Source organism: Erinaceus europaeus, chromosome 10 (assembly GCF_950295315.1).
Source record: "Erinaceus europaeus chromosome 10, mEriEur2.1, whole genome shotgun sequence".
Lineage (NCBI taxonomy): Eukaryota > Metazoa > Chordata > Mammalia > Eulipotyphla > Erinaceidae > Erinaceus > Erinaceus europaeus.
The window spans coordinates 53,187,852-53,199,420 of record NC_080171.1 but is presented as its reverse complement, the minus strand read 5'-3'; the positions used below and the strand labels follow the sequence as shown (position 1 = coordinate 53,199,420).

Below are 11,569 nucleotides of genomic sequence, written 5' to 3'. Positions count from 1 at the left end.
TTAATAAAAACAACAAAACTCCCCCGAAGTCCCTCTGTGTCATATCGTTAGTTCCATGCACCGTCTTTTACTCTCTCTGTCACCTGTGGGAAAGGGCAGACCATTTTGTAGGGTAGTTTGGCAGGTTAGGAAGGCAGAGGTGATTTTGGTGATTCAAGGTATAGGAAGGCCACTTAATGTCAACTGAGCTTTTGACATGCTTAACTCTCTATCTCTTCTACTGAATATTTCCCTGCAAGACTCATCTCTTCCTTTCCTGTCTCACGTGCTCTTCAAATTATTGTGCTTCTTTGTATTTGTACAACTTCAGTCCTCCTGGGTAGTGTTGAGTACTAGATGCATGAGGATTCTTCTTTGCCTTTGTGATGGTACAAAACACAGAACGTGACAAAGAACAGATACTCGGGAAAATGAAGTTAACGGGTGGTAAAGTTCTAGGATTGAAGATGGTAATTCATCTCCTCTAGACTACCCTAAGGGAATAGGAACTGATCTCTCTATATGCAACAATTTAGAATGAGACAGGAGAGAGTAATAAAAAGTTGAAAGAGACATAAGCACTTGCTTTTTTCATGAGAGTCAGAGCAAGGAGAATCACTGAAAAGTACCCTCTGAGGACCTGGTAGGTGAAAGGTCTGTTTTTCTCTCTGGCATTTTTTTTCTATGTGACCTTGAGTACGTTCTATCTGAACTTCTGCAAAATTTAAGTGTTTGTTGAAACCAGGAGTTTAAAGATGATGTAATAACAGGTGCCTGAAACCCATCTCCCTTGAGCTATTTTTTCTTATCCTGGTTGCTCTAATTGAAACACAAGATGGAAAAGCGTAGAATTAATTGAATTAATGATAATCCCCAAAACTCCCCTACTCTATAAGTTGATGACTTCACAAAACACTTGAGTTTTCTTTATTAATTAAAGAGGCAAATTGGGATGCAGCAAATAAGAAAGTAGTAGTCTATAAACAGGTCACATTTTTTTTTAAATCCAGTGTACCTATTAGGCATTTTTGGAACTAGACCAAAAATCTGCTGCATCACCTAGTATTATAATAACACTTTTAAGGCACATACTCTTTTTCTGCTGAAAAAATAAATGTTGGAAAGCATTTCAATAATCTGACCCAAAATATTAATATTTCTTCACAACTATATTTCTGTGGTTAAACACTCTTGATTTAATTAATGCAATTTCTGAAGTCCTTTTAAATAAATAATGCCAATATTTCTTTGAGACTTTTTTTTTCAAACTTCAACTCAAATATTCAGGGGCACCAATTTTTTGCATTAGTAAGGTTGACAGTCCCATGTTGGTCATGGGAGTCTGTGCTAGGTTTAAACCAGACCTCATGGGTTGCTCAAGGCACCTGTGCGAGTTAGTGCCCTGAATGTTATACCAAGGATAGTTCGTCTGAGTTTATGAAATAGAAGAGATAATCTAGAGGCACTTAATTAAATGATTCAAGTTTCTTACATCTGCTCTAATTTGGGGATGGCCACTTAGCTTCTTTGGGATTTAGTTTTTCATCTGTAAATATAGATGACAATCTTGATAATGTTAAACTCTTAGACTGTAAAACTGAATCAATATAATGGATATGAAAGTTCTTTTGTAAGATTCAAATAAGAACAATGTTATGCAGGTCATTTTACAGTTTTAGTTGTCAATTCAGTAATGACAACTGAGTTTTGATAAGCTTTTGTTGAGTGCATGGCAACTTTCTGAGTGCTTTTCATACATTATCTCATTTAATCCTCAACTGCTCTTTGAGGAATTTATACTAATTTTTCAGTTGGCAAAACTCAGGTTCAAAGGAATTAAGATGTTATTTAACTAGTAAAAGCAAAGTAATAGATCAAGGTTAAAAATTGATGATGCACAAATTAATTAAAGGAATGACAAATCATTTTTAGAGTTTAAAAATAAGAGGTGATCATTATTATTAGTGAAATGTTGACTTGGTAGAGTAACTGAATTGTTCAGGGTCAGGTGGTGACACACCTGGCTAAGTGTACATGTTAAAATGTATAATGACCTTGGGTCAAGCCCCTTGGCCCCCCATCTACATGGGGAAAACTTCATAAGCAGGAAGTAGTGATGCAGGTATTTTTCTCCCTCCCTATCTCCTGTTTCCCTCTCTATTTCTATCCAATAAAGAAAGAAAGAAAGAAAGAAAGAAAGAAAGAAAGAAAGAAATATTTTTGAAAAGAATTGAATTGTTTATGTCTATAAACTTGGTAAAGATATATGCATTCTAAATATCACCAGAATTTTGCTCTAGTTATTTCACTAGAAATAATTTGTGAAGATGGAAATGCAATTTTGAGTAGTTTCCTTACTTCTTATTACCTACTCAGTATATTAATAAAGTTGAACAAAGGATGTTACTTTTCTAAATCATTTGCCTATAGCAATAGCAAGAAGAATAAAATCCTCTGTGATTGAGAAGACATTCCATTATATTTTAATAGTTAAATAATCAATTATTTGTCTTCCTTACATTGAGTTCTTCTGTTTTAGAAATATACATGTTATAAATCCCATGTGAATTAACTGACTACATCTCACAGCTGGTTAAATGGGAGTTATTAGACAATTACAATAGGAATTACTAATTACCTTAACCTTTCATGGTCACTAGATTTTTTTAAACCTGGTGAATATGATTTAATTTCACTAAGCTATTTCCCAGGAATTTTTAAAACAACAAAGGTCTACATCTTTCAGACTAAAAGAAAAAAAAAATCCAGAGTTCGCCTTTACTGCTCATGTGGGAGAAAGCTTACTTCTGAAGAGTAGAGATTCTTTGAGACTACATCAACATTACCTTAACTATATTATTCATATCAGCAGCATCAACTAACATCTCCTGAGTGCTTGTCATGTGTCAGATATACTGCCTTGCTCTCAAAATGGATGACACCATTTATTTCTCATGATGAGAATCTATGAGGTAAGCATACTTACTACTCTCAATTCACAGAATGAAAAAGAATGAGAAGAACAGAAAACTAATGCAAATAAGTAATTTGTCAAAGGCTACTGAACAAGAAAGTGGTATAGCCAGGTTTCTAAACCAGGCTGTTTTACTCCAAGGCTTCCCTCCTGACCATCTAGTGTGCTGTCATTGGACTCTCTAGTCACCAAGTTACAAGTCACCAAGGTTTTATGCTCACTACACATACTGCCTCTTACAATGCACATGGCTTCTTAATAGTTACATTGATTCAATTCTGAAATTTTTGTTCATAGTTTGGTCCAAGGCCAGGGATGATTCTTGAAATTTGCTGTCAAATTAAACAGAGCTGAACCAAACCGAACCAAACAAAGCAAAACAAACAAGAAAACCTCATTTAAATTCATCAAGAACTGTTACCTGAGGAATACAAGTTTGGGCATTTGCTTAAGTCTATTGCTCTGAATTCTTTGAGGGAAGGAAGGGGGAATCTGGATGCACTTTCAGCTAGAAAACAGATTTGTTTGCTAATGATTGTGACCATGATAGTGTGATGAGTGAGAACTTTTTTCACTTGTCCAACCCTTGCCAACTTAAGCCCCTTCATTACTGTCTTGGAGGGAAAAGTAGAGATCTGTGCCAAAAATATCTGAAAAGGTGGTTCTCTGATCTTCCCACAAACAACGTCTTGCACAATTTCCCCCAGACAGCCTTAACAATCTTACTGCTCTCAGAGACTGAGAGATGTATGGCCAAGTGCAGCATATTTTACATTTACAGGTCTCTGAAAACATAAGATGCTTATTAACTGAACTAAAGCTAAGTCTATTTAGTTGGTGCTGAACCACAGATACATATTTTGAGGTTTTTTTTTTTTTTTTTTTATCATATTGCACACTTTATCCGTCACCCAAGAGGCAAAGATGACACAAATCACTGCACAAACTAGTAAAGCAGAAGCTATGGTTATAACATAGCTGCACAAGAGATGATTTTATACTTCACAGATTCCAATGTCTTAGTACATGGCAAAGGGTTTATAGTATCAAATAAATGAAGTAGAGAGTGCAATAAGCATAATGTAGATCCTTACATACTGGGTAGACATGCCTTTGGACTTCTGAAAGTGCCCAAGTTGGAACTAATACCAACATATACTGGGTGTAGAGTATTATATTGTATTATGGGATTAGTGACATCACAGCTCTTAATTGTCAATGAAAAGCATTTTTCATTTTAGCTATGTCATTAAAATTTTAACTTCATGTTCTCTTCTATTCAAGTTTTGACTTCTTTGGGACCACTTTTGGCTAAGGAACAAAGTATTTTACCACTTCATAAAAATGACAGCATAAATGACACCAGCAGAGTATCAAAGCCCTCTTGGAATAAACTACTGGGCAGCAAACTGGATTCAAGTGTGGTCTTGTAGTCTTAGCAAAATGTCAAATTGATACTTATCACAGACCTTTAGATTTGCTTTACAAGAACAGAAACCAGGAACACTTAATCCTTGAATAATGTACATCTACTGTGTGCAGTATGATTTCATCCATGCTATAAGCTATAGACAAAAACAGCACTTCAAATAGTTATCTGTGGACACTAGGTATTTGATAGTAACATTTAATGTTTTCATTATAGCCTTTTAATCCTTAACACTTCTGTGTTAGCATTTAGAATCAGTAAGTCACCAAAACATAAAAATTATCTGAAAAAAAATACAAGCTAGATATCAACAATTCCTTTAGCCCCAAGAACAAGCATATGAATCAGTCCATAATGATGGAAGTATGTAGACAACTGAAATGAGTGAGTGATAACATTCTTTAGTTTGAATGTAAAACACACACACTCTCTCTCTGTTTCTCTCTAGCTCTCTCTCTCTCTCTCTCTCTCTCGGAACCAGAGTCTTATGAATATGTGATTTCAGCATTCTGGACCACTTTTGCTTTTATTTTAGATAGACAGAGTGGGGAAGATAACACAGCATTAGAGTTTTCTCTTTTGCCATAGTATTTCCAGGTTCCAGGGTTGGGACCTGGCTCGAGTACATGGTAATGCTTACATCCATGTCCAGTGAGTTACCTCTCTGGTCCCTAAACATCTCCGTTTTTAAAGAAAATTCATGACAAGACTGAGGCTATTTTCTTAAACAGAAAAATGGGATGTCAATGATGATGACTAACTGCTGTGACACCAGCTTATTTCTAGCTAGTTTCATTTTTTTTTTTTTTATAAGGAGAACATTTATGTCATTACAGAGATGTGGTTACTAATGATGATAGTTTTCATAGTTCCTCTTGCTATCTTAAAATACTTGTTTTTTAATTCAATAGACATAATGGAAGCATTTACTTTGATAGTATAATTTTAGAATTGTTACAGGTAAATTTACCTTAAATAAATTAGTTTGATATGTTCAATACACTTTGAGTTGCTGTTTAAAAAATGAAATTTAGTGAAGAAACCCTCCTGAGCAACATGGTCTGTAGGGACAGTGTGAAAACCACTAATGTAGGGCAACAAATATCCCATTCTCTCCAGTTTGGTTGGAAAGAAAATCAAGATCCAGCAGGCTAAAGTAGTAAACCTACAGTTGCAGACTCCATTGCTGAGTGCCTCTTTTTTTTCCTTTTCTTTTCTTTCTTCTTCTTTTTCTTTTCTTTCCTCTTCTTTTCTTTTTCCTTTCCTTTATCTCTTTTTCTTTTTCTTTCTTTTTTCTTCTTTTTTTTTTCCCCCCAGCCTACTGCACTTCCCTCATCTTGGCAGAGAATTAACTTGGCTGTGCAAATAAAATTTTTCTCAGGTAATATACAAGAGATCAAAAATCTTAGCCTAAGACAGGGAAATTAATGGTTGTATTCATCTCTTTTGGAATTGAAAAATGTCCAGTATTTTCTGTAAAAAACAGCAGTGTTTGTTTAACAACAGTGTTTTTTTCTTCTTCTTCTTCTTCTTCTAGAAGTTTCTGATTCTGGACACAAAGAAATCAGTTTAATGCTATTCTGTCACTCTAAATTTTACTGTTAAGCAGCTACTTTTAGGTGGCAGGTACAGTGTGGAACTATGCCCTGTTACCTTAGAATCATGTCCACTATTAATCACAAATGGCTTGGGATAAAAAGAAACTGTAAGCACCTATATCTATAGTTAGAAGACAGTCCTCTGAGGTTTTGATTTTGGTATGCCCAATGAAAGGGCAGATACATTTTATAGTCTCTTTATCTTCTCTTCTCAGAACATCACTTCATATGTTCTCTTAGAGCTTAAAAAGTGTGAGATTTCATCTCAGGCATGAAGAATTCAGTGAATTTTATAGCAACATTGAGTATCTTAGCCTCAGAATAGTGTATCTATATTTTCTAGAGCAGTCGCCTCTTAAATCTTTCCTATTGAGAAGACTTAACTTTTAGAATTTTGTTTAAATACCTCTGTAATAAAAAAATCAACTTCCTCATAATTTCCTTAACTTATTTTTAACTTCTCATTTTCCGTTCTAAAAAAGTGACCACCTGTCCTAACATTTATACATGTACTCTACTAGATGTTTCAAATAACATAGGGCATAGAAAATACACACACTTCACTGGCAAAACTGTTTGGATGTAGAATGACCCTATGCTTTATATACTAAGAAATAAGCCAAAAATATTACTCTAAATAGAGAACGGTAAAAAAAAAAAAAAATCAAAAGTTAGGAAACATGAATAAATATTTTCTTGCTATACACTTTTCTTAAAATTTCTAATAAAATATGCTTATTTCGCATGACTGCCTTTCTATGGTCATTGCTACACTGAAGAGACAAGTCATCTGCAGTTATGGGAGGTAAGTCTTTCTAGAAACACACAGTGTTTCATGGAAGAATGTATAATGCCATCAAAGACTCTCTATAATTAAGTAAATCTGTTTGATTTAGGATAAGTATGCTTTTCACTCATGGGTTTTTATGGAATATAAGTGGATACAGAAACATAAGAATAACTTTAAAATAAGGTTTGATTGAATGAGTTAGAGTTATATTGACTAAAAAGACTTCATACCCTTAGTATTTTCAAAATAAAAAGTCCAAGCAAAATTTTAACACCTCATTCAGCTTATATACCATATCCAGTTAAAAAAATATTTTTTCTGGTGTAATATGAAGCTAAATTAAACTTCACCTAACTTAAATCTCACTCTTCTGTTTCTTTAATAAATTGCCTAATACTCTGAGTTCAATTTTACGAGCTAGGTAATTTATTTTGTACCTATGAGTTGGTAAAAAAATATCAATTTCATATCTCATGTAGAGTTAATAATTCATGAATATGCAACAGAAAGAATGCAATAAAATTAATTTTATAATGTTCACAGAAGTAAATGAAAACTGAAATTGCATTAATGACAATTCATAGACCAAATGATTTTTTTCTCTACAATGCTCATATGGTATCTGACTATTCATAGTTTTGCTTCATGTATATATGATTACTACATGGCAATGAAAAACAATAATTTGTTTTCAAAATCCAAGAAACTTCAGAAAGGGATATTTATCTCAGTTTTCCTGGTTAGAGCTATAAGGGTTGAATTTTATTTTTTTTCTTTTTAAAAAAATATTTATTTATTCCCTTTTGTTGCCCTTGTTGTTTTTTTATTGTTGTAGTTATTGTTGTTGTCGTTGTTGGATAGGACAGAAAGAAATGGAGAGAGGAGGGGAAGACAGAGAGGGGGAGAGAAAGATACCTACAGACCTGCTTCACTGCTTGTGAAGCAACTCCCCTGCAGGTGAGGAGCCAGGGCTAGAACCAGGATCTTTATGCCGGTCTTTGCGCTTTGTGCCATGTGCGCTTAACCCACTGTGCTACCACCCAACTTCCAGGAATGAATTTTCTTATATGCTTCCATATGTTGAGAATGAATGGGATAAATTGAGAATTAGGAGAAAATGGTTTTAAAGAGGAAAAAAAAAAGGGGGGGGGGGAATGTTACAACTGTGAAAAGATTCTTGACTTGCATGTCAAAGTCTACTCAATACTGAAAGTATTTCATTTGTCAGCCTAATTCTTAATTCTGCACATAATTGCATGCCAACTATAGTTTCCAAAAAGCAAACTGGTACATTAAAATGTCAACTGCCTCTTTAAAGCTCCTAATTAAAATATTTGAAAAACCAAACCAAAACAAAACTGCCTGCTTTTCCCTTTAGTGAAAGCTATTTATTTAAATGGAGAACCAGCTCCAAGACTGATGTTAATTCTCATTAATCACTGTGGACCATCACAGACTAGAAATAGTGAGCCATGACCCTGAAGTATGGTCTGTTCTGATTATGCCACTGATCAGGTGACCAAGTTAGAACAGAAATAATCCTGAAGACATTAAACTATCATATTAATTAAGGTTAAGTGACCTGGACTTTGTTAAGGAGAGAACTCTTAAGATGCTTATTTTAATTTGTCTACTTGGAACTTGATTTATGTTTATGATAAATGAACTATTAAATTTGACTGACCTGGCTGGACAAGGATCCAAGTTGCATTCCTGAAGCTTGGGCTTGGGCTTGATGTTCTCTGGGTAATAGTGACAGTACTGATCTGCAACCACACGGTTGCTTCGGAGATCATAACACTCAGCCGAGGTCAGCTGGTAACCTGCAGTATCAAACCATCCAGGCAAGTTTCAATGCACATGCTAATCCAATATATTTCTTTATGCTTTTCAACTGTCTAACATGAATGGAAATCCCCCCCACACACACACTTGAGTCATTTTCAGGACGGAAGACAAATGTAAGATGTATTAATGTTTTCAGGTCTCAAATACCATGTTTTCTCTTTTAAATGAGTGAAGTCATAATCATCACATCGTAGAGCTTAGCAAGAAAAGGACACAGCTTAACTATATGACTGTAGAAAGAAATGAGAGCCTAATAAAAGTAGAATGCTGTATGTTAAAAAAAAATCATCAGAACTTATTTACCAACTATCTCATGTAAGGATATCAACTTGCTTCCTTTTTCCTGAGGCACCAAGGAGGGGGGAAAAAAAACCCTAAATAAAGAAATATGTGAGCAAGCAAAAATAAATAACATGATCTCAATATTGCTCCTCTTAATCAAGGACAATGACACACAGCAGGGGAACAGTTTCTGTCATACACCAGTGACATAATTTTGTTGGAGTTCAACCTGAATGGGCTAAACGCAGGACAAAATCTTTTATTCATTCTCTTTAAGTTTTTAGGAACATTTCTTAATTTCCAGGTACTGACTTCCACTGTATAGAGAACTTTGTTTTTTTTCTTTAGTCCTCACCAGGGCTTCAATGTTCTGAACCAACTTTTTCAGAGAGACATGGGGAGATTGAAAGACAACCCAGCACAAGTACCAATGGTTCCTCCAGTGCAGCGGGAACTGGCATGGAACTTGAGTCATGCACGTGACAAAGCAGGTATACTATGCAACTGAGCTCTCTTGCTCTCCTTAAGAACTCTGAACTCGAATTGATCCCTCTCTCCATTGTCACTGGTCATCTCCATCAAGAACAACATAATGGACCCCTTTGGGGACCCATAGGACCTTGTCCTCAATGGGGATCAACAATGTAATGTTTCATCCTCTGAAGAGGGGTTGGATAACATACTTTATCTACCACCTGAGGAAGATGGGTCCTGAAATAATTGTAACTTGGAATGTTCCTACTCAGGTCCACAGAATGTGAGTTCGGACCTACAGGTATGCAGAGGTTACATAGGCTTCAGTGCTGAATATGGGCCTCAGATCAAATTGATGGGGTTTATAGTCAACAATATGTATACATATTTTTTCCCATATTTGGGAGCCACTCACTTCCCTGAAGCAGCTTGCTAGCCCTTTTTCCAGCTATGACATCATCTCCCCAGACAATAACTTGGGTCCAACTGCATATCAAATGTCAGGCGCATGCAAAAACTAATAAAGTCATAGGCCCTTTGGAATATACCTGAAATAGACCTACTAGCTTTTTCCAAAACGGAGACTCCAAATATTCATCTGTAATATTCCAGCTTTTAGGTTCATGATTAGTCAACAATTTGTTTGGCTTTCTATGTTAACTCTTTTTTCAGCCACCAGGTTCCAGATGCTACCATGACACCAACCAGAATTCCCTGGGCAGACAACCCCACCAATGTGTCCTGGAGCCCCGCTTCCCCAGAGCCTTGCCCCATTAGGGAAAGAAAGAGACAGGTTGGGAGTATGGATTGACCTGCCAATGCCCATGTTCAGTGGGGAAGCAATTACAGAAGCCAGACCTTCCACCTTTTGCACCCCATAATGAGCTTGGGTCCATACTCCCAGAGGGATAAAGAATAGGAAAGCTGTCAGGGGAGGGAATGGGATATGGAGTTCTAGTGGTGGGAATTGTACCCCTCTTATTCTATGGTTTTTGTCAGTGTTTCCATTTTATAAATAAACATTTAAAAAAAAAGTATAGAACCAGAGTGAGGGCAGTGCTGCAGGTGTCTCTTCCTTTCTATTTCTCTGCTTCTATCCCAAATAAACCAAAATACTATCTATCTATCTATCTATCTATCTATCTATCTATCTATCTATCTATCTATCTATCTATCTACCTACCTACCTATCTATCTATCTATATATATATATATAGATATATACCACATTAGGGGGAAAAATAATTAAAAATAACACAGCCTAGGAGGTTGCAGAGTAGAAAGGACACCAGATTTGCAAGCACAAGGTCCTGAGTTTAGTTTCTGAAATTGAATATACCAGTTTCTGTTCCTCTCCCTTTCTCTCATAAGTCAATCAACCTTAAAAATATTGTTGCTGAGCTTCTTTGAAAGAATTAAATATAGAACTCACAATATGTTTACCTCGTCTTTTTATATTTATTTATTCCCTTTTGTTGTCCTTGTTGTTTTATTGTGTAGTCATTATTATTATTATTATTGATGTCGTCGTTGTTGTTGGATAAGACAGAGAGAAATGGAGAGAGGAGGGAAGACAGAGAGGGGGAGAGAAAAATAGACACCTGCAGACCTGCTTCACCGCCTGTGAAGTGACTCCCCTGCAGGTGGGGAGCCGGGGGCTCGAACCAGGATCGTTACACCGATCCTTGCGCTTTGTGCCAAGTGTGCTTAACCTGCTGCTCTACCACCTGATTCCCATGTTTACATTTTCTATGTGTCTTGTGGATTTAAAGTGTGGGATAGGAACTCAGATGCTTGGGGTGGAAACATGTACAGGGGAAATTTTTTACAGAATTAGGTTTTTCTATCATTCTAATACTGACAACCTCTCAAATAAATTCTTTCTTAGAAGTGAGTAAATATTGTTATTGCTAAATATGAGTTAGAAAGTCAGACCTTGAGCAGTTGAAAGTCTTGCAAAAGAGTTTAGGAAATCAGAAGGAGTCTATTAAAACAAAATTCCTGGCTTGGGGCTGTGTTCTCAGACCACCCACAAAAATTAATTGTTCATTAAAGACCATAGAAAGACCTTTTAACAATTTTACTGTATAGATAAAAAGCATGGAAAGTATAGGTAAGAACACATACTCCATTTAGCATCTTACTTTGTGTGAAAATCAAAGCACAAAGTGCTATTTTATATATGTAAAAGTGCT

General features: G+C 35.6%; 1 protein-coding gene across 4 annotated transcripts in view; it reads right to left on the bottom strand.

The window, feature by feature from the left end:
* The window catches only part of ADAMTSL1 (ADAMTS like 1), a 1,221,418-nt gene that overhangs the window by 279,719 nt on the left and 930,130 nt on the right, over positions 1–11,569 (bottom strand). For all 4 annotated transcript variants that reach the window (XM_060199610.1, XM_060199611.1, XM_007535759.3 and 1 more), the window contains one exon: positions 8,455–8,593. In XM_060199610.1, coding sequence (XP_060055593.1) covers positions 8,455–8,593 — 139 coding nt within the window. The remainder of the gene's footprint in view (positions 1–8,454; positions 8,594–11,569) is intronic.